This window comes from Cervus canadensis, chromosome X (assembly GCF_019320065.1).
Source record: "Cervus canadensis isolate Bull #8, Minnesota chromosome X, ASM1932006v1, whole genome shotgun sequence".
Lineage (NCBI taxonomy): Eukaryota > Metazoa > Chordata > Mammalia > Artiodactyla > Cervidae > Cervus > Cervus canadensis.
The window spans coordinates 57,635,602-57,659,606 of record NC_057419.1 but is presented as its reverse complement, the minus strand read 5'-3'; the positions used below and the strand labels follow the sequence as shown (position 1 = coordinate 57,659,606).

The 24,005-nt window shown below is 38.2% G+C and overlaps 1 protein-coding gene across 5 annotated transcripts in view; it reads left to right on the top strand.

Moving 5' to 3' along the window:
• HEPH (hephaestin) overlaps positions 1–24,005 on the top strand; it is a 149,272-nt gene that overhangs the window by 45,641 nt on the left and 79,626 nt on the right. For all 5 annotated transcript variants that reach the window (XM_043458834.1, XM_043458835.1, XM_043458833.1 and 2 more), the window contains 10 exons: positions 381–593; positions 1,282–1,464; positions 2,554–2,808; positions 4,207–4,375; positions 5,536–5,672; positions 9,898–10,029; positions 11,621–11,832; positions 14,321–14,471; positions 17,213–17,425; positions 23,777–23,990. In XM_043458834.1, coding sequence (XP_043314769.1) covers positions 381–593; positions 1,282–1,464; positions 2,554–2,808; positions 4,207–4,375; positions 5,536–5,672; positions 9,898–10,029; positions 11,621–11,832; positions 14,321–14,471; positions 17,213–17,425; positions 23,777–23,990 — 1,879 coding nt within the window. The remainder of the gene's footprint in view (positions 1–380; positions 594–1,281; positions 1,465–2,553; positions 2,809–4,206; positions 4,376–5,535; positions 5,673–9,897; positions 10,030–11,620; positions 11,833–14,320; positions 14,472–17,212; positions 17,426–23,776; positions 23,991–24,005) is intronic.

Below are 24,005 nucleotides of genomic sequence, written 5' to 3'. Positions count from 1 at the left end.
AAATTCTATGGTTGTCTGCTTTTTGTTTTCCAAAGTGAGTGCTCAGAGGAAGGGAATGTTTACTCTCTCTTGCCTTCATGTCATTGGCTTTGCACTGGAGCATTACTAGGTTAAGCTGTATAGTACTTTAAATGGCCATATCTCCTTCCCCAAGGGCTGCTACCTTTTTAACCTGCTGTTGATTTGAAGTCTAGAGTTCTTGACTAGATATTACCTGAATCTGGCCTTCCTCAGGTTGTGAGGAACACTGTGCTGAACTTTAGAACTCTACCTTCCACAAAACTGAAACTAGATATCTCATATGTCAGCACTCTCCTGATTTCTCTATCTGCTAGGTCTCTCTCACCCTGGGACTGAGCATGTGTGATTTCATTTTTTAGGTTCCTTGTATCCAGATGGTTCCTCTGGTTGGCTGAAAGCTGATGATTCTGTACCCCCAGGAGGCAGCCACATCTACAACTGGACCATTCCAGAAGGCCATGCACCCACTGATGCTGACCCAGCATGCCTCACCTGGGTCTACCATTCTCATGTAGATGCTCCACGAGATATTGCTACTGGTCTCATTGGACCCCTTATAACCTGTAAAAGAGGTATAAGCCCCAAGTGTGAGCTGAAGATACAATTTGGGATATCTAGAGGGAGCTGTGATATATTTGAATCACCTACATATTGAGCAACAGCCTGGAAATCATTATTTTAACACCCCCATTTATCAGCAGGAATAAACTCTGCCAAAATCTCTTTTCACTATTTTTTTCTATTTAATTATTTAAAAAAAATTCTTAAAAACACTTTGCTACTTTTTTTTCTTATTTCATTAAAAAAAACCCTCAAATTAGTAATGCTGAAAATCAAGTTACATATGAATAAATGTGTACTAATAGTTTTTTTGGATAGGATTGAAAGTGTAGCCATCAGAATTTGGGGAGGATTGTAAGTTTGGTTGGAAATGTGGTATGTTTAAGGTATAGTCAGTCCTGAAGACCTGTGTGTTGTGGTCAGGCTAAGGCCCTGAGTTGAAGACATAGGCAGGGATGGTGGGAGGGAATTATTCTAGATTCTATGTGATTCACCTTCAAGTCCTAGGCTCAACTGAATTGGTGACTTTATCTAAGGAATTTGGAAATAGAAATTAGCAGCAGAATGTTCTATCTACTTTTCTGTTGCTGATGGACTCTTAAGGCTCCATTCTTTCTATTCTTACTTGTGAGTACCCCTTGCAGCTTACTGTTGCTAAAGAAAGAAGGTTCTTAAAGGCTCTTTTATTACTTTCAATAGGAACCCTGGATGGGAGCTTCCCTCCTCGGCGGCAGGATGTGGACAATGATTTCTTCCTTCTTTTTAGTGTGATAGATGAGAACCTTAGCTGGCATATCAATGAGAACATTGCCACTTACTGCTCAGACCCTGCCTCAGTGGACAAAGAAGATGAGGACTTCCAGGAGAGCAATAGGATGCACGGTGAGCTGGGAGTAATTGGCCACATATAACAGTGAACACTGATTGAGGTTCTCCACTGGGTCTAGTATTTGGTGAATGTTTTCACATACCTGGTTCTTTTTAATCCTCAAGAGGACCATGGGTAGTAGGTGGCTTTTCCCTGTTTCACTCATGAGTAAACCAAGGCTCTAGGATTACACAGAAAATAAATGGCACAGCTAAAATTCCAACCCTAATCTCTCTGGCTATGCTCTTGCCATTAGGTACCTTGCCTTCTAACGTGGAACAGCCCAGGGTTGTTGATTCCAAAGTCATATACTCTATGCTTAGTCACTGGCTATGGTTGCCAAATGATATAACTAGTTAACATTTCTTTGTTCTAAAAAGGATGCAAACTGGAAAAATTACATGTTTTGTAGAGAAAAGAAATGAGTTCCCTTAAGGGTGTTAACCATCTTAATTAAATGTAAAACAAACAAAAGGCACAGAAGTCCTAAGGCATGGACAGAAAATGAAAATGGATTCTAAAAATGAAAAAAGTTGATTTTGCTTTTGTTTAATTATAGGAGTGACTTACATAGTGACAGAGGTAGGCTCAAAACCAGAGTGCCAAGAGGAGGTGAAAACTCAAGGGGAATATGTGAAAGATGGTTTGAACAGCTCAAATTTCTCTTGAGTTTTATACCAATTGCTTGTAATGACAATTAGTTAGTTAACTTGACAATTTCCCCTGTGGAAATTTCAGAAGGAAATTGGCCTAGAAGGAAAGAAGGTTTATAAAATAAAACTCCATTTCTTAGAAAGTTTCCTCAGATTGTTGGGTTGGAATCCTGGCTCTACCACTTAATTCCTCTGTGGTCTTGGGAGAGAAGTATTAATAACTTTACCTCTCTGAGCCTAGATTTTCACTTTTTTTTTTCCATACCAGTGAATTCTGCTATTTCCTAGGACTGTTTGTGAGATTTATATGAGATAATGCATACGGTCAGCACAGTGTACTCTTCGAAACCTCACCTAAGTGTTACCTATTATTATTGTCAGATGGTAAGGCTTCTCTCATTGGGCTATCATTTCCTAACTCTGATATTTTCTTTGTGTTTTATTTTGCAGCAATAAATGGCTTTGTATTTGGAAACTTGCCAGATCTAAGTATGTGTGCACAGAAACGTGTGGCCTGGCACTTGTTTGGCATGGGCAATGAGGTAGATGTCCACACGGTTTTCTTCCATGGACAGATGCTGACCATCCGAGGTCATAGAACTGATGTGGCTCATATCTTTCCAGCCACTTTTGTGAGTGCTGAGATGGTGCCCCAGGAACCTGGCACCTGGTTAATCAGCTGCCAAGTGAATAGTCATTTGCAAGGTGAGATCCAACATCTCTGATCCTTTAGTTATAGGAGGTAGGTGGCAGTGATAGTTATCAGGAGCCTGGGTTTCTGACCTGGAGCCATAAGATTTGTCTTTCAGGTGAGATAACTGGATGTAAATGATGAAACATTAGAATTCTGGGATTCCAGGTTCCTTCTTGGCTCAGTCATTAAATTGCAGGTTGACCTTGGGCATGCTCTCTGGGTTTTATCTTCCCCATCTCTAACATAAGATTGTATAGGAATGGATGAGTGAACCTTTGGTAAGTCATGTCACATTTTTTGAGTCTATGTTTCCTCATATAAGGATTGCAATAATAATTCCCACCTTATAAAGTTGTAAAGAGGTTTCAGAGAGATAATGGAATTTTGAAGCTTAGAGACGGGGGAATGATGAGACCAAGAATGGATACAAGAGAAGAAAATGAGCACTCAAATGTGCAGTTGGAAGATAGGCAATTAAAACTTAATTCTACCTCTGACTAGCTATGTAATCTTGGGCAAGTTATGTAACCTCTCTGATCCTTAGAAAAAAAACTTTGTCTGCAAAAGGGAACATTAAGTCTGTTTCACAGGCTAGTTATGAGGACTGAAGGAAGTAACTAAAATATGTAAATCACCTAATAAAGGGTCTAGCAGATGGTACACATTCAATGAAAATTAATATCCTTATCTCCTCTTCCTTCATAGCTCAGATTTCTAATTTCAAATTTCATATCTCCTTGGGATGTTGTGAGACTCAAATGAGATAATGTACCTGAATGACCTCTATACACAGCCAAATATAACACAGTATCATCCATTACCACTATGTCTCAATGTAACAAATTCCACATTTGGAAACACTACTTAGAATCTACACTTTCCTGACAGTCCCAAGTGTGAAGCTTCATCTTCGTATGTAGATGTTCCTTTACTTTGGAAGCTTCCCATTTTACAAATAACACTCTTCTTTTTAAAATTTGATACTCCCATGGTCCTAGTGTAGTAGATTTCTCTATTCTCCCCATTTACAAATTAGAGGTTAAGCTCAGATCTAGGAAGTGACTTGTCTGAGTTCCTATAGATAGTGATAAGGCTTGGACTTGGAATTCAGGTATTTTGACTTCAAGTTCTGTGATGCTACTACAGTGTAAGTATTTTGCAGAGGCAAGAATGAAGGTCTGATAAATGAGTTAGTAGTGGTGAGCATGTGGGAGATACTTGAATTCCCACTTGTACTCCCTGTCTCCCTCTCCCAGTCAGGCTCTTTAGGAGTAAGAGAAAGTAGCTCATTTGGAGGGAGGGGTAGAGAGCCTAGTGAAGGGTGAAAGCGGGAAACAATAGGAAAAGGAGTCACCTGGGTAAAAGATGTATTGGGCAGAATGGAGCCAGCCTTGATGTTTTTCCTCCAGATGGCATGCAAGCACTCTACAAGGTCAAGTCTTGCTCCATGGCACCTCCCATGAACTTACTCACAGGCAAAGTCCGGCAGTACTTCATTGAGGCCCATGAGATTCAATGGGACTATGGCCCTTTGGGGCATGATGGGAGTACGGGAAAGAATTTGAGGGAGCCAGGCAGGTAAGAAGTAATGTGTTTCCTCTCTCTACTCCTTAGTCCACCCACAAACACCTATTACTCCCTCTCAGAAATCTCTCACTTCACTTGGGGATCACAATCATTGTCTGGAGTTAATGGCACAACTATTAATCAAATTCTTGTGACCCTGCAGGAGTGCCTGCTCTTGGAGAGTTATAAAGCTTTTTGTATGGTCATGTCATATTCCCAGCCAAGGGTCCAAACAGAAAAGAAGGCCAAGATGGGGTCATGTTATTTAAAATTACATTTCTCCAATTCTAATTTAACAATTATTTATCATGTTGCTCCTTTCTTTCTTTACCATAGTCTGAAGGACACATTTAAGCTGAAGTGTAAAATGTACTCTGAAAAGTATAAGAAGAAGGGAAGGAACCTGCCTTTTGGTCATTCCATGTCCATCCTTTTTGAGGAATTTCTCCAAATTTTCATGCTTCATTCATGACTCAGATATGGGCAAGATAGAGTAGAAGGTTGGTGCCCTAATCAGTTGCTGGGCCTTAGGTTACACTGACTCACTGGGCTATCAGTGATTCCAGGTCTTTTTAAAAGATGCACTTGATAGATGACTAAGAGAGTTTATGGAAAATTCTATAGAACACAAAATCATGTTTATTCTCCAGTAGAAAATAATAGAATGAATCTGCAGAAAATATAGGAAAATAGGTACTTGGGTGTCAGCATGGCTTCTAAGAATCTACAACTGGTCTTTCTAAGTTAGTGTGCTTTCATTTTTAAATGAAAGATATTAAGGGGAGAAAGGATTTAGAGTACCTGAGGATGATTAAAGACAGATGTAAGACTATGTAACTCTGGAGAATAGAACTGATCCCAGCATCTAGAACTTACAAGCAAGAAGATTTCAGCCTACTATAAAGAACTCCAATCATAAAAACTATCCAACAGTAAGAGGAATTATTTTCTCTGAAAATGAGTTCCCTGATCTTGGAAAGGCTAAAGCAGAAGCTTTGCATCATTAATTTGTGTTTTGCCAGAGGAGATACTGTCACTAGATGGAAGTTAACCTGGATGATCTCTGAGGTCCTTCCTAAACAAAAATCCATAACTTGATAAGAACAAGTGTGCAATGGGAATCTATTTGATGTATGGCTAAATAATTTGGTATTTGCCTCCTTATATGCCAGTGGCTCAGATAAATTCTTCCAGAAGAGCTCCATCCGAATTGGGGGCACTTACTGGAAAGTTCGATATGAAGCCTTCCAAGATGAGACATTCCAGGAAAAGGTGCAGCTGGAGGAAGATAAGCATCTTGGAATTCTGGGTAAGGAATCCTTAACTTATGAATTTAATTGACTAGAGCCAGAGAATTGGGGAGGGTTTAAAAACTGGAGCCTGGTAGCCACTCAGAAACATGATCTAGACCAACATTTCTCAGAATGAGTCCCAAGAGAGTAGTGTTTTGTGGAAAAGGGTTATGGGTCTAAAAATGTCTGCAAAACACTAAGTTAAACATAGTCAAATAGTATTCTTATGTGCAGGGCTTCCCAGAGCTGTGGATTTATTTTTGTTCATCATGAATCTCTGTGATGGGAGTAAAATATACATCATTTCTTATATATATTTGACTACTGAAACTTTTTTTTTTTACACTGAACATCTTCTGATAGCAGTACTGTACAGATCATAGTTTTAAACATTATTCTCTAGGTATATTTCTGAGGGGCTGTTTAAGGCAGTAAGACTGTTCAGGATCTTGGAAATATGGGACCAGGAGCAAATGGCATGACATGTAGACATGGTTGCTATGGTGAGGGATGTAGAACAAAGCTTAGAACCTGACCTAAGGAAGTTATCTAAAAGGTCTAAAGCACAGTATAGCACTGAAATAGTATAGGAAGGTTGGGTGTGGCTTATTCACCTAGTTGAGCCAGGCAACGAGATAGATTAAATGGGAGAAAACTTTGAAAATGAAATAATATAATAGACCATATTCTGGGGTTAGATATTTACCAGTTGATTTTCAGAAATCTGATAATGGACAATTGGTGTTTCATTAGTTGGATAGGGAGATAATAAGGAGTAGAAGCACACCTTGGTTTGGAAAGAGGGTGAGTGGAGAGTAGAAAGAGCTATCATTAGCTGGTATTCAGTATAGGTTCCCAGTCTTTTTTTTTTTTTTTTCTTCAATTTTATTGTGGCAAAATATGCTTAACATAAAATTTACCATCTTAATCATTTTAAAGTATGTAGTTCAATGGTATTAAGTACATTTATAACATTTCACAGCCATCACCACCATCCATTTTCATACTCTTTCCATCTTGTAAAACTGAAACAGTATACCAATTAACAAATAAGTACCTATTCTCCCCCCCAACCCTTGGCAATCACTATTCTATTAATACCTTCTGTCTCTATGATTTTGATTACCTTAAGTACCTCATATAAGTGGAATTATACAATATTTGTCTTTTTGTGACTGACATTTCACTTAGTATAATGTCCTTAAGGTCTAGCCATGTTGTAGTATATCGCAGAATTTCCACTGTAGGTACATACGTTTTGCTAAACTTATTTATTTGTCTATCAGTGAACAGTTGGTTTCTGTCCACATTTTAGCCATTGGGAATAATGTTGTTATGAATATGGGTACACAAATGTTTCTTTGAGGCATGCTTTCAATTGCTTTGGGTATATACACAGAAATGAAATTGCTGGATCTCATGGTAGTTCTAGTTTTATTATTTGAGGAACTGCCATGGTGTTTTCCACAGTAACTGCACCATTTTACACTCCCACCAGCAGTGCACAAGGGGTTCCAATTTCTATACATCCTTGGCAACACTTATTTTTCTCATGTTATCTATCCTAATGGGTATGAAGAGATAGCTCATTGTAGTTTTGGCTTGCATTTTCCTGATGATTAGTGATGTTGAGCATCGTTTCATGTGCCCATTGGCTGTTTGCATATCTTCTTTGGAAAAATGTCTATTCAAGTCCTTTGTGCATCTTTATTTGAACTATCTTTTTGTTGTTGAGTTTTAGGAGTTCTCTATGTATTCTGGATGTTAATCCCTTGTCACATATGATTTGCAAATATTTTCTCTCATTCTGTGGACTGCCTTTTCACTCTGTTGGTACTGTTCTTCTTCTTCTTCTTCTTTTTCTTGGCTGTGTTTCATGGCATGTAGGATCTTAGCTTCCCAACCAGGTATTGAGCCTGTACCCCCTGACTTGGAAGTGTGGAATCTTAACCACTAGACCACCAGGTAGACCCTGTTGGTAGTGTCTCTTGATACACATTTAATTTTTTTTCATGAAATACAGTATTTTTTAATTACCTTGTGCCTTTGATGTCATAGCCAAGAAATCACTGCCAAATCCAGTGTCCTGAAGATTTTGCCATATGTTTATAAACAGTTGTATTGTTTTAGGCAAATTTAGATCTTTGATGATTTTTAGTTAATTTTTTTGCATATGATGTTAGGTGAAGGTCTAGCCACTCTTTTGCATGTATAAATTCAGTTTTCCCAACACCATTTGTTTAAAAAGTTGCCCTCATATCTGTGAGGATTTATTTCTGGGCTCTCTATGCTATTCCATTGGTCTATATATCTGTCGTCTTTATGCTACTACCACACTGGTTTGATTACCATAGCTTTGTAGTAAGTTTTAAAATCAGGACATGTAATGTCTTCCAGTTCGTTCTTAACCCCAAAGATTGTTTTTGCTGCTTGGAGTCCCTTAAGATTACATATACATTGCTCATGTGGAATTGACATTTTAACAATATTAATTCTTCTCACCTACGAACATGGGATGTATTTCCACTTTCATGTGTATTTTATCAATGGTTTATAGTTTTCTTTCTACAAATCTTTCACCTCTTTGGTTAAATAATGTCTAGGTATTTTATTCTTTTCATGGTATTATAAATGAAATTGCTTCTGTAATTTATCTTTCAGATTTTTCACTGTTAGTGCAACTGACTTTTGTGTCTTGACTTTGTATTCTACTTTTTTGAGGAATTCATTTATTTTAATTTGTGTGTGTGTGTGTGTATGTGTGTGTGTGTGTGTGTGTGTGTGTGTGTGTGTGTGTAAGCTTTAGGATTTTCCAAATAATTATGATAAGAATCATATCATCTGCAAATAGAGATATGTACTTCTTCATTTCCAGTTTGGATATCTTTTATTTCTTTTCCTTGACTAATTGCTCTGGCTAGAAATTCCAGTAATATATGGAATAGAAGTGGTAAAAGCAAACATCCTTGCTTGTTCCTAATCTCAGAGGAAAAGTTTCAGTCTTTCAACATCAAGTATGATGTTTGCTGTGGGTTTTTCATATATGGCTTTTATTATGTCAAAGCAGTCTTTTTCTATTCCTAGCTTTTGAATGTTTTGTATTATTAAAGGGTGTTCAATTTTGTCGTGTTTTTTTCTGCATTAACCAAGATGATAATTTTTTTCTTTTATTTTGTTAACATAGTGTATTACACTGATTGTTTTTTGTGTGTTGAAACATTCTTGCATTCCAAGAATAAATATTACTTAGTCAAGATATGTAATCTTTTTAATATGCTACTGAATTTCATTTGCTAGTATTTTGTTGGGGATTTTTGCATTAGTGTTCAGAAGTAATATTGGTGTATAGCTTTTGTTTTCTTGTAATATCTTTGTCAAACTTTGATATCAGTGTAATGCTGACCTCATAGAATGAGTTAGAATATAATCCCTCCTTTCCAATTTTTGGGGAATATTTGAGGATTGGTAGTAGTTCTTTAAATGTTTAGTAGAATTCACCAGTAAAGCCATCTGGCTTTTCTTAGTTGCCATATTTTTGATTAATGGTTCAATCTTATTTGTCTTTCAGATTTTCTATTTCTTCACACTTCAGTCTTGGTAGGTTTTCTGTTCTAGAAATTCATCTATTTGTTCATGTACAATTGTTAATAGCATTCTCTTATAATCTTATTTTTTTCACTTCTATGGGACTAGTAGTAATGTCCCTACTTTCATTTCTGATTTTAGTAATTTGAGTCTTTTTGGCTATGCTGGGTCTTCATTGTTGTGCAGGTTTTCCTCTAGTTGCAGAAAGCAGGGGCCACTCTCTAGTTGTGGTAAGTAGGCTTCTCATTGTGGTGGCATCTCTTGTTGTGGAGCACAGACTCCAGAGCACTTGGGCTTCAGTAATTGTGGCTTGTAGGCTCAGTAGTTGTGGCTCCTAGGCTCTATAATACAGGCTAAGTAGTTGTAGTGCATGGATTAGCTGCTCTGAGGCATGGGATCCTCCTGTATCTGGGATTGAACCTATGTCTTCCACATTGGCAGGTGGACTCTTTACAACTGAGCCACCAGGGCAGCCTGAAATAGTGGATTTTAAATTGCTTTTTATAACTATAAATGGCAATATACTAGAAAAAGATTATTCTTATTATTGCAGAGAGAAAAGTTTTCTTTTACATTTCTGTTTCCTTTCCCTTCTGTTTCCGTCCTCCCTTGTCATCAGTGTTTTTATTCCCATTGTCTCTCCTTCCCATTTTCCAGGACCAGTAATCCGGGCTGAGGTGGGTGACACCATCCTGGTGATCTTCTACAACCGTGCCTCCCAGCCATTCAGCATACAGCCTCATGGAGTTTTTTATGAGAAGGACTCTGAGGGAACAGTGTACAATGATGGTGAGCAGGCAGGGTTTCAAGAAATGTGGGCTGCAAATAGCAGGTACCTCTAGAGCAGCAGTCTCCAACCTTTTGGGTACCAGGGACTGGTTTCATGGAAGACAATTTTTCCATAGACCGAGTTGGGGAGAATTGTTTTAGGATGATTCAAGTGCATTGCATTTATTGTTCACTTTATTTCTGTTATTATTGCATCAGCTCCACCTCAGATCATCAGGCATTAGATTCTGGAGTTTGGGCACTCCTGCTCTAGAGGATATATAAATAGGGGGAAGAAGCAGAGAAAAGAAGGCAGAATTAACTGCCATGGATGGATGTTGTTGAGTATGATATTATAGTGAGACAGAGCTGGGATCAATGAGACAACTTTTAAATATAAATATATTCTGGTTATAAAAATAACATATATATGTTACGGAACTTTGATAAAAATGGAAAATTATAAATTAAATAGACCCCGTAGGTAGATTGCCATTACATTTTGATATACTTTTTCATATTTTTTTGTGTTTATACAACTGTATAGATTTATAATGATATGTTTTGTACACTTTGGTATCTTACTGTTTTCACTTAGCTTTATATTGTGCCCATCTTCTATGTCATTATAATGTTACATACATTTTAATGACTATGCAATAAGGTAAAAATAGTTACCTTATCCTCTATCATTTAGACATGCACATTGCTTTCATTATTTTTTTGATATTGTAAATCATGTTGCAATGAATGAATATGTACATTTGGTTTGAATTACTACCTCAGGAAAGAATCCTACAAGTGGGATTATTGGGTAGCTAATTTCTTCTTTTCCTTGAGAGTAATGCTAACACATGCATGCTAATCTCAAGTCAAAAGTACCAAAAAAAAAAAAAAAATACTGAAAGCATAAAAAGCAAAGTTACAGACAAATCTAGAATAAAAGAATATTCTACAATGCAACTGGTCTAGACTTTTCAAGAAATCAGTGCCAAAGCGGGAAAAATTAAAGAGACAACAACACCAAGGGCAACATGAAATCCTTGTCTAATTTTGGTTGTATAAAAGACATTTTGGAGATTGGATTTTTTTATATACACTGGATATTAGATGGTATTAGGGTATTTTTGAGGTGTGGTAATCTTATTGCAATAGTATAAGATATGGTTACTGATGTATATAGAAGTAAAATGTCATTATTCTTGCATTTCACTTCCCAATGATTTAGAAAAAGTAACCATATACATAGATTTAGATAAATTTAAGATGGCTAAGCCTGTGATAAAATAGATAACCAACAAGTCCCTACTGTAAAAAAATTGATAAATAAATTTTAAAAATAAAATCCAAAAAGAAGGATGGCCAAATGTTAACAATCAGCTCCAAGTGGTAGAGTGATTATTGTACTATCCTTTAAGGTTTTCTGTATGTTCAAAACTTTAAAGAGTTAGGAACAATGAATGAACAAGAAAAAATAAGTTAAAATCATCCTCAATTTTACTACCATGTAATAAATTCCAAAATGCCTTTGTAGTTTATGATCTTATTCCACTATTTGGAGATGTTGATACTCTAGCCAATGTGAGCAATAAATTCTATGTTTTTCCTGCAGACTCTTCCCACCCTGGCTTAGTGGCTAGGCCCTTTGAGAAAGTAACATACCGCTGGACAGTCCCTCCACATGCTGGCCCCACTGTTCAGGATCCTGCATGTCTCACCTGGACATACTTCTCTGCTGCAGATCCCATAAGAGATACCAATTCTGGTCTGGTGGGCCCCCTGCTGGTATGCAAGGCTGGCGCCTTGGGTACAGATGGCAAGCAGGTATTGTCAAGGTTTCTGGCTGGAAAGCCTGCTGGGAAGATGATGAAGCTGGGTTGCTAAATAGAAGTTATGCATGGATCTGGGTTCTAAAAATAAGAGCATAAAAATTAACCAAGTTGTTGAATTGGAAATTAATAGTTGGTGACCTCATGCTATTTTTTTTTTTTGCCTCATCTGTTTGTCTAAACTTTATTTTTTTCCCCTTTTCTTCTTCTTTTTACTTTTTTTTTTAATTAGAGGTTAATTGCTTTACGATGTTGTGTTAGTTTCTACCATACAACTACACAGATCAGTCATGACCTCATGCTATTTTGCATGCTATTCTGTTCACAAACACACATCTTCCTTAGTGTCTATTCCTTTCAATTTTATATTCTGCCAGCATCTCCTCATTTTTTTAAAATCTCAGTGGCCCTTAAAACTTGCTCTTAATCTCCAAATCTTCCCTACTATTTTCTTGTCTTCTTTTATATTCAGCCCACAACTCTTAGCTGTTTAACTTTGGTCAAATTATTTAACCTCTCTTTGCCTCAATTTTATCATCTATAGTAAAAGGTTAACAATGGAAGTAAATATCTTGGCTTTCTGTGAAGATTAATTAAAATAATCCATATAGAGTGCTTAGTACAGTGTCTGATATCTAGTAAACAGTTATAATATTAGTAAAATTAATAATTGATAAAAATATGTTAATAATTAATATACTTATTTTTTATTTTATTTTCTAACTTATCCCCCCATAGAGTCCCCTTCTGATCTCCTAGCCATCTTCCCCACTCCTGCCCCTAGTTGATTCCAGGCTCGCTTCTATCATACTCTGTACCTCTTCATCATAATCTTTTAATTTTTCCCTGCCCCCTTTCTTGCATTTCTCCCCTCCAGTCTTATAACTTTATTCTAACCACCTTTCAGTTCAGTTCAGTTCAATTCAGTCACTCAGTCGTGTTTGACTCTTTGTGACCCCATGAATCGCAGCACGCCAGGCCTCCCTGTCCATCATCAAATCATGGAGTTTACTCAAACTCATGTCCATCGAGTCAGTGATGCCATCCAGCCATCTCATCCTCTGTCATCCCCTTTGCTTCCTGTCCCCAATCCCTCCCAGCATTAGGGTCTTTTCCAATGAGTCAACTCTTCACAGGGGTGGCCAAAGTATTGGAGTTTCAGCTTCAGCATCAGTCCTTCCAATGAACACCCAGGAATTATCTCCTTTAGAATGGACTGGTTGGATCTCCTTGCAGTCCAAGGGACTCTCAAGAGTCTTCTCCAACACCACAGTTCAAAAGCATCAATTGTTTGGTGCTCAGCTTTCTTCACAGTCCAACTCTCACATCCATACATGACCACTGGAAAAACCATAGCCTTGACTAGACGGACCTTTGTTGGCAAAGTAATGTCTCTGCTTTTTAATATTCTATCTAGGCTGGTCATAACTTTCCTTCCAAGGAGTAAGCATCTTTTAATTTCATGGCTGCAATCACCATCTGCAGTGATTTTGGAGCCCAGAAAAATAAAGTCTGATGCTGTTTCCACTGTTTCCCCATCTATTTGCCATGAAATGATGGGACCAGATGCCATGATCTTAGTTTTCTGAATGTCGAGCTTTAAGCCAACTTTTTCACTCTCCTCTTTCACTTTCATCAAGAGGCTTTTTAGTTCCTCTTCACTTTCTGCCATAAGGGTGGTGTCTTCTGCCTATGAGGTTATTGATATTTCTCCCAGCAATCTTGATTCCAGCTTGTGCTTCCAGCCCAGCCTTTCTCATGACGTACTCTGCATATAAGTTAAATAAGCAGGGTGACAATATACAGCCTTGATGTACTCCTTTTCCTATTTGGAACCAGTCTGTTGTTCCATGTCCAGTTCTAACTGTTGCTTTCTGACATGCATACAGGTTTCTCAAGAGGCAGGTCAGGTGGTCTGGTATTCCCATCTCTTTCAGAATTTTCCACAGTTTATTGTGATCTACACAGTCAAAGGCTTTGGCGTAATCAATAAAAAAGAAATAGATGTTTTTCTGGAACTCTCTTGCTTCTTTGATGATCCAGCGGATGTTGGCAATTTGATCTCTGGTTCCTCTGCCTTTTCTTAAACCAGCTTGAACATCTGGAAGTTCATGGTTCACGTATTGCTGAAGCCTGGCTTGGAGAATTTTGAGCATTACTTTACTAACGTGTGAGATGGGTGCAATTGTGTGGTAGTTTGAACATTCTTTGGGATTGCCTTTCTTTGGGATTGGAATGAAAACTGACCTTTCCCAGTCCTATGGCCACCGCTGAGAAGCCACCTTTATCTACCTGCAATTTGAAATTACCCGAGGAAAAACTTCTTAGCATCAACTATAGCTCTAGGCAGGAGATATGGATTTGGCTCTGTGTTTGGAAAGGAAATGGAAAATAATCAAGGATCACTGGGGTCTGAAGCTGCACAGTTCACAACTGCTAAAACTGTTGTCATTCCCCTTTGTTTTTTTCCGCTGGGACTACAGAAAGGAGTGGATAAAGAATTCTTTCTCCTTTTTACTGTGTTGGATGAGAACAAGAGCTGGTACAGCAATACCAATCAAGCAGCTGCTATGTTGGATTCCCGACTGCTCTCAGAGGATGCCAAAGGTTTTCTAGACTCTAATCGGATGCATGGTATGGAGAGTGCTTTTACCCTAGGCTATAGCTGAGAAGTTATGAGTAAAATCTAACCTAGACTTAATCATGATCCATCCCTGAAAACATTGATTCTATTGGTCAGCTCTGCTAAGAGACAAGCTAAATTGAGGGATTAAACCTAAGCCAGCACATTTTATCCTTAACACCTTCCTGTGCTTTGTTCTGTGTTATGCAGTGTGGGACACGCTGGAAAAAAAAAGTACTGTGAAACAAGGATTGCATACAAAGGGCCCACTAGGAGAATGAGGAGAGTAACCTGGGATGATACCTTTCCAGTCTTATCTCCTCTCTTATCACCCACTAGCCTTGCTTCCCAACCTCCTACTACAGCCAAATGGAGATATTTTCTCTATGTAGACATGTGTGTGTAGAGTGCTCAGTTGCTCAGCTATGTCCAACTCTTTGTGATCCCATGGACTACTGTAGCCTACCAGACTCCTCTGTCCATGGAATTTTCCAGGCAAGAATACTTGAGTAGGTTGCCATTTCCTGCTCCTGGGGATCTTCCTGGCCCAGGGATTGAACCTATGTCTTCTGCATCTTCTGCCTTGGCAGGTGGATTCTACACAGACATACTTTGTACTTTTCTGAGCTCAAGCTTTTGTATGTAATGCTTTGTACTCCACTTGAAAAGCCCCTCTTTACATATTTGCTTTTATCCTATGGAAATTCTTCTCATTCTCTAAAACTCTACTCATAAATGACTGCTTCCATGTAACCATTTCTTATCACCCAATCCCAGGATAATGACACCCTCTTCTGAACTACTGTTGTATTTTTATCAGATTTTTTAATTGCAAGTTCCATATAATCCTCAATATTGTAGTTATTTGCTACATGGCTTTTGACTTCTGCTAGACTGTAGTCTCCTTAAAGGTGAGTATTATTTGTTGTTTATCCGTTTACACTTTACATGGTCTAAAATATAGTAAATAGTTATTGAACTGATGAACTACTAAATTAGTGAGTAGATGAGTGGATCAGTGAGTGCATTGATAGGGAGAAATGGTCCAAGTTTGCAAGGAGCTCTCAGAATTTTGCAATTAAATGAGACTAATAATGTCAATAGAACATGTAAGACAGACTATGATTAAGTGCTAAATTGTGTGTAATAGCTTTTAAGTGATATAGAGTTCAGAAGAGGAGAACATTGTTGAAGAAAAATCCAATTAAATAATTATTGGAAGAAGGAAGTGCTTGACTGAGCCTTGAAGTTTGAATCAAACTTTGCAGTCAAACATTGTAGTAAAGGAAGCATAATCAAGAGGTTAGTGATGTTTTCATCAGCATCCCATGGGATTATCAAATAAAGTTACTCATTAAAGCTGGTTTCAGTGGGTGTAAGGACACTGAAAAGGGATCAGCTTCAAGCAGGCCTCCCTGTATTTTTTAGGGGTGTGTGCAGGGTGAGATGGGGTCAAGAATGAGTGTGTCTTTTGGCTCCATCTCTTGGTTCTCATTATCAGTCAGTTATATCAGTTGGAAAAAATAATAGAGTCTATGAACCAAATTTATTCCTGACTTAATTTATTGAGCACTTGGTAAGTATTAGGCAACATCCTAGGTGCTTAGATACTGAAAAAATGATGTGCTTCCTGCTAAGTTAATCTAGTGTAGAAGCTAAATGTAAGTAAATCATAGGACTCTATGGTAAGTGACATTTCAGAATTTTGTGGGGAGAAAATTTCAAGGAAGCCAGAAAGAGTGTAATAACTCTGCTTCACAGGGTAGGTGATATTTGAGCTAGTGTATAATGTTTGCTGTAGTGAAAGACCAGGGGGAGAATTTATTACAAGCAGAGGGAACAGCATGTGAAAATCCAACATGTATTTTCTAAGTGCCTACCATGTTTAAGGTCTTGTAGTGTGTGTTAGTTGCTCAGTTGTGTCCGACTCTTTACAATCCCATAGACCATAACCCACCAAGCCCCTCTGTCCATGGAATTCTCTTGTCCATGGCAAGAATACTGGAGTGGGTTTCCATTTCCTTCTCCAGGGGATCTTCCCAACCCAGGGATCGACCTCAGGTCTCCCACATTGCAGGCAGGCTTTTTACCATCTGAGACACATGCACAGGCAAATAATTGAGCTCACAGGATAATGGTATGTATGTGTATATAAAAAAGAATGGGGGAATAGATTACAGGTAGAAGTACAGGGAGGAAGATTCTGTAGGATTCAGGCCAGAGATGATGAGAGCCAGAATCAGGGCAGTGGGAGTGAAGATGAAGAGGATGATATAGATTGAAAGCTGAAGAAGGAACGTTGGGGAACTCTAACACTTTATAGGAGCATGGAGAATGAGACTAAGATGGAGGAGAAACAATCAGAAAAGCTATAAGAGAACCAGGGAAGTATGGTGCTACAGAATCCAAGGGAGGGTAGTTTTAGGAAAATGGGAATAGGAGAGATTGATACTTTTTTGGTATGTGAAAGAGTTTTGGGAGTGGAGAATAGTTCAGTTTTGCCAGGATGTGAAGTATGGTGGAGGAGAGTCAGGATGTAAAACCAGAAAGATCATTTGAGCCCTCATCCCAAAGAGGCAGAGCATCATAAGTAGAATTAATGTGGCTTAGAGAAGAAGGTAGAGGAGTTGAGAATGACTCAGAAATTTCAAGTTGTGGGAAACCTTAGTACAGTGCTGATGCCACACTGCCAGCTGGTGTCTGAGTAATCTGTTCTCATCTTCCCATTCTGTCTTGTGTTTCTGTTTTCCAGCCATTAATGGGTTTCTGTTCTCTAACCTGCCCAAACTGGACATGTGCAAGGGCGACACAGTGGCCTGGCACCTGCTTGGCCTGGGCACAGAGACTGATGTGCATGGTGTCACATTCCAGGGCAACACCGTGCAGCTTCAGGGCATGAGGAAGAGTTCAGTCATGCTCTTTCCTCACACCTTTGTTATGGCCATCATGCAGCCTGATAACCCTGGTAAGTGCCTTAGCATCTGACCCTAGGCTGAGAAAATTTGTTGAGCATTGGGCCGGATGAGGTGTGGAGCTGTTGAACAGCAAAGAAAAGTCATATTGAGGTACTTGGGAACTTTTCAAAACTGTTGTGTCCTTTTCTCAATATGTACTCCATGTTTTGGTTATTTGGATTCTCTTCTCAGCTGCAGGCAGAATAAAGAGCTGAAGAAATTCTTTTCTAGAATGACAAGACGAAAATAGAGATGCTGCCCAGTATTAGGGCAATTCGTGTATAGGCAGAGAATGGACTTAGCCACATAGCCCCATGGACATGTGGAGATTCTATAGATATAAGCCCTGCATTGAAGAAAAGATCAATGAAATATAACTACAAGTGCTTCCAACTCTGACATTCTGTGAAGATTTTTGCAACCTTCTGGTAGGAGTAGGGTGGTATGTGCTGTAACAGTTCTAGCCTAGGAACCATAACACAGGAACTTCTAGTCCAGGGTCTTTCATTAACTTGCTGTCTTATTTTTGTCTAGTCACTTCCCCTCTCTGTGGCTAGATTTCTTCCTTCTTTTCTTTTTTGTTCATTTCTCCTCCTCTCTCCCTCTCTTTCGTCCTTTCCTCTCTTCCTCCATCCCTCCTTCCTTCCCCCTCCTCCTCCCTCTCCTTATCTTTCTTTCATAATTAAATTTGACTACAAGGTTTCTTCAGATTCCATCTTTGTGTGACATTTCCTAACTTGGCAGAAAGTTTTCTCTGTAGATCCTAGGGTGTATTTTTTTTTCCAGGCAGTAGGTGGCAGTAGTGTTTGTAAGAAATATCTGTCAGTTCCATGCTGCTGCTGCTAAGTCGCTTCAGTCGTGTCCGTGTCTGACTCTGTGTGACCCCATAGATGGCAGCCCACCAGGCTCCCCCGTCCCTGGGATTCTCCAGGCAAGAACATTGGAGTGGGTTGCCATTTCCTTCTCCAATGCATGAAAGGAAAAGTGAAAGTGAAGTCTCTCAGTTGTGTCCGACTCTTAGCGACCCCGTGGACTGCACCAGGCTCCTCCGTCAATGGGATTTTCCAGGCAAGAGTACTGGAGCAGTTCTCACTAAACTTTTAGTTCTATAAATTCCATTTATATTTGAGGGAAAATCCTTAAACAAAGCAAGTTTCCTTGATAACTTAATGATTTCATCATGGCATTGGGTTTGACACACACTTGACATGAAGCAGGGCTCCACAGACTTCTTGGGTCCTCATTTCTGCCCATCTGCCTAGGATACTTTGGTCAAGGAGAGTTGATGTCAGCAAATTAGAAACAGCCATTAATGGGGCTGAAAGGACCAACAGAAATGAATGCTTGGAGTGAGCGCTGGGGCGGGGAAGTTCTGAAAAAGAAAGACTCTTCTTCTCTAGTCCGAAAGCCAAACCCTAGGTTTAATCTCTTTCATACAAAATTAACCAGGCTCCCCCATAAGATCTACATGGCTCTCTAGGGCTCACAGTTATCAATATTTTGTCAGTGAATGGGTTTATAAGAAAGGCTTAAAAGGTTACTCCCAGTTAAAAAAAAAAAAAAAAACAAAAAACCTTAACTTTTTATCTTTGCATTTTCCAGTCTTTCAAATTCTCCTCTTCCTGAAGAATTTTTGAGTCATAGAACATTATAACTGGTAGAGCCCCTTAGAGATAATCTTATTTCACTTATTTTACTAATGGGAGGAAGAGACAGAGATCTGGAGGGGGAAAATGATTTTCTCAGGTTAGGGATGTCAGCTCTATTTTTTTTATCCCCCTTTGGCCCCATTTCCATCATCCCTTGTTAATTCTTACTCCTAGATAATCTTTTATCTGAAGTCACCATTCATTATATCTCTGGTAGGGGTTAATGTCTGATTAAGATTGAGAGAGACCATTGGAATAGCTCCCCAAAGATAGGACTAAAGTGCCAAATTAATGAAAAGACCAGAACCAGAATCTGGCTTTGGAAGTCTAGAAAAATGAGTTGCAATGAAGACTGGTCAATATACATATGCAATTAAGCAACTTTGCAGGTAACTTAAAAACATCACCACGGAGATTCAACGTGTTGTTTGCTGGATGCTTACAACTATGTTCAACAAAAGAGAAGAACAAATTCCCAAAAAAGTGAAACAAAATGCTAAGAGTGTGAGTGTTATAGGTTTACTTGTGACTTTTTAAAATCTTCTTTTTGATTTGCTTTAAATCCTAATAATATTTTAATTTCAGATATTAACTACATTTAATGGAAATGACATTTTTACATTTAAAAATATCCTGAATAATACACCTCAGCTGTCCCAGAACTACTGATACTAGAGTTTTGATAACCAGAGAAAGTGGCAGATAAAGAGGCTAGAGCTTGTAATGTGCTATTTTACACCAACTTCTTGTTAGATTTCTTAGCATCAAAAAGAATATTTATTACTGCTCTGATCCTTCAGAGTTTCTTTTCTCTTTCACCATTAGAACTCATTTGTTTATTCATTTATCCCCCTTCCACACCCTCTTTTCTTTCCCCATTACTTTTCCTCTCTTCTCTCATTTTTTCTATTCCTCTTTCATCCTTTCTTTGTTTTGTTTCTTTCTCCCATTTTATATATCTTCTTTTCCCCCTTCTTTCCTTCATTCTTCCCCTTTTTAAATCTATTTTCTCTTATCTTGCCTTTTATCTTTCCTTCTTTTCGTTTTCACCTTGCCTTATTTTTGTCTTTCTTCCCTTTCTTTTTTTTCTTCTCTTCTTTCTTTTTTTCACTGCTTTTTTCTTCCTTTGAGTTTTTCCTAGTCTTTTTTTACTTCTTTTCTTTTTGTGTTTAATCTTCTTTTCTCTTTTCTCTTTATTTATTTTTTCTGTTCCTCCTATTTTCTTTGCTTCTTTTTCCTTTTCCTTTAATATATACCTTTTCTTTTGTCTCTTGTCTTCATGTTTTTCCTTTTTTCTTCCTCATGTTTTATTTTACCTTTTTTTTTACAGGTAGATTTCCCCCAGACATAGTAAACATGTGTTTTCTTACACTTGTTGGTCTAGATGCTAGGGATGTGAGAATGAATTAGGCAGTTCACAGTTAGTGTGGAAAGGAGATAGGTATGTAAACAATATTCACAATTCTATGACAACGCTATCAGACAAGGCTATAGTAACACAAAGGAAACTACAACAAATTCTGCCTGACTTGTGGAGTGAAGCTTTCCTAGAAAAGTAGACATTCAAATTGAACTTTCAAAGACTAGTAAACTGTTACCAGGCAAAAAAAGAGGGTGGATGGTGAAGAAGGTATTATAGGCAGTAGGAACCACATGGGCAGTGACTTGAGAGCATCATCTGCCTAGAGAAGGTTACGTAGATTGATTTTATTCATTGGTTTTCAACTAAAGTGGTATATTGGTGTTTGGAAATGTGTGGAATACTTTTAGCTGTCACAATGACTAGAGTTATAGGGGTATGATACTGTTTATAGAGTGGGAGTCAGAGATTCTAAAGCTTTCTTCAATATGTAGGACAGCCTTAAACAATGAAGAATAATCACACACAAAATGCTAGTAGCAGCCTTGTTGAGAAACACCAAGAAATAAGATTGAAGAGGTGATAGCAGGAGGCCCTTGTAAAAAGTGATAAGAACCTGACAATGGGTGGGAGCAATAAGGATGGAGAGAAGGGGCAGAGTTAAGAGATATTTGAGAGAAAAATGACCAAACTTTGCTAATGGGCTGAGCAAGAAGAAAGGATGTCTGAGGTTTTCAGCTTGTGCACTAGATAGATGGTAGTGTCGTTAATTATATGAGCAAACACAGAAACAAGGAAAAGGTACTAAATTTTAGATAGAAAATATTCATTGGGAGCATGTTGAATTTTAAGTTTCTGGTGAAGTCCAGGTGGTGTGGATTTTATAGTAGGGAGCTGTGGGTGGTAATGTAAACATTGGAGGAGAAGTCCAGGCTAGAGAGAGATTTGAGTGTTTTCATGTTGGTGTCCTTTAGCATGCTATAGGAAATAAAAGTTATAGGAAGTTATAGGAAATAAAACTTAAGGCAGAAATCAACATTTAAGTGGTAGAAGGGAAAAGATAAGCAAGAATAAGGAGACAGCAGAAATATTGGTCACTGAAGTAAGAGGAGACTCAGATGCAAAGAACCGAAAAGTATTAAAAAAGAAGCATCTTGGAGAACAATGTCCATATGAGATGATGTATTACTCTCAGTTCACATGATTCTTCCATAAAGTCTTCTGTTTGTTTCTATTCCATCCAATGATTATCAGACTTTCTTCTTCACACCAACCCCTGAGCTATGACTTTTAGACATTGTATACAGTGTATCCAGTCATTCATTTGCACAGAAATTCATTCACTCAACACATATTTATTGCACACTTTCCATGTGCTAAATCTGGGGTAGAGGGGTGAAAAGATAGACATGATACTTACTTCCAGGGAAGATCTACAACAAACACACAAAAACACATACATGAAATGGTAAGACATTTTCATATCATGATGGAAAGGAAATAATTAATGTGATAAACTGATAGGGGCGTTACTTTAGAGACAGTGTTTAGGGAAGGCCTCTTGGAGAATGTGACATTTACAGCCTAAGTAATGGGGAGGAAGAAGCTATATGAAGATCTCTAAGCAGAATATTCTAAGCAGCGGACCCAGCAAGTGTAAATGTCTCAAGATGGGAATAAGCATGTCTTGTTCAAGGGTTGGAAAGAAGGTCAGTATGGTTGGAGTATAAGGAACAAGGAGAAGACTGATATCACATGAAATCATAGAGGTTGGCAAGAATCATACTATATAGAACCTTGTAGATCACAGCCAGGAGCTTTAATTATATTCTGAGTATGAATAGAGCATTTAAAGCAAGAGAACAATGTGTTCTGGATAATATTTGTTAAAGAGGGCCTTGTATCCCTTTTGGAGAACGTTGAAGAGAGAAGGAGAAGCAGAAAAGAGAGTTGTGAGGCTATTGAAGTTTTTCATGTGAGAGATGATAGTGGCTTTGACTAGAGAAGTGACAGAGTAGAAACAGAACAATGACTGTAAAGGAAGTGATGATAGGATTTATTGATGGAACAGATTTGAGGGATAAAAGAAATAGAAGAGTCAGAAAGTAGATATGGAAAAATATTTTCCATGAAGTTTATAAACTAGTGGAAAGGATTGTTTTTTAAAAGAAGGAGCACTTAGTCCTTAACCATGTGATCTAGATGAAAAGTGATTTAGAAGTAGAGAAGCAAAAATGTAGAGCACAATGTGGGCCGGAACAGTCAGGAAGCACTGTCTGGAAGAGATGAAATATGAATTGGGTCTTGGAGAATGAGTGAACTCCTAAAGATATTTGTGAGGAAGGGAAGGTCTATTCCAGAAAAGTAATAATGAGTGAAAATTTCAAGATAGGAATGAGATATGTGAGAGGGGCAATCAGGGTCAGATTTAGTTAGAGCCCTGGTTGAATTTGGGGCAGAGTGGGAAGTGGGATTGTGTCCATAGTTTGAAGCTAGCTCATAGAAGCCTTTAAAAGCCAGGAAGATTTTGTAGTGGTGGTATAGGCAATCATTAGTAAAATAAGGAATACTGGGGAAATAATGTAAGAAAGTTCTCCTGATCAATAGTCCATGAGCCTTTGTGTCCTTGACATAGAAACCTGCATCTTGAGATCAGATACAGGCAGATATACAATTCAGATATTTATGGCTGATATCCAAACATTTTATTGTAAAAAACCTGGGAAGGCCATTTCAGAGTTCTCTGATGTAAGCATTCTTATGACCAAGAAGTTCATTATATTTATGCCCACCTTTATTAAGACTTGGTAGGAAAGGGAGAAAATTGGTCAATGCCTTCCTTCAAATAATAATTATTACAACTTTATTTACTTATAGTTTTACTTATTGAACATTTTACACTATAGTATGCTAAGCAACATGTACATATTTTTGTGGTTAATTTTAAAACAATCCCATTAAGTAAAATGCTCCTCACTTTACCATGAAGAAACTGAAATATACAGATGCTTAAAATTTTCCTGAAAGTTATATGGTTAATAAGTGTCAGATAAGATGATTGATTATTCTAGTTTTCTCATAACTGAGGAGTTCCCAGAGATGTTGGACTTTCAGTCCTAAAACTAGAGAAGCCATTGGTAAACAGAGAGGAGTTTGTCATTCTAGTGGCAGGTTTAGTTAACCTCTGTGCTCATTATTCTCAATAAATGTAATAATCTTTTACTTAATGCATAAAAAAACCCTTATCTGATGCTGCCTACTCTCTGTGATATGACTAGAGAGAAGTAGGAACTCCTTCAGGCACTATACAGGGGTATTCTGAATTCAGGTTTTGCTCTCTGCTCCCACCTCAGGGACATTTGAAATTTACTGCCAGGCAGGCAGCCATAGAGAAGCAGGGATGAGGGCAATCTATAATGTCTCCTCTTGTCCTGGACACCAAGCCAACTCTCATCAACGTTACCAAGCTGCAAGGATCTACTACATCATGGCAGAAGAGATGGAGTGGGACTATTGCCCTGACAGGAGCTGGGAACTAGAATGGCACAACCAGTCTGAGAAGGACAGGTAAGTTTTCAGAAA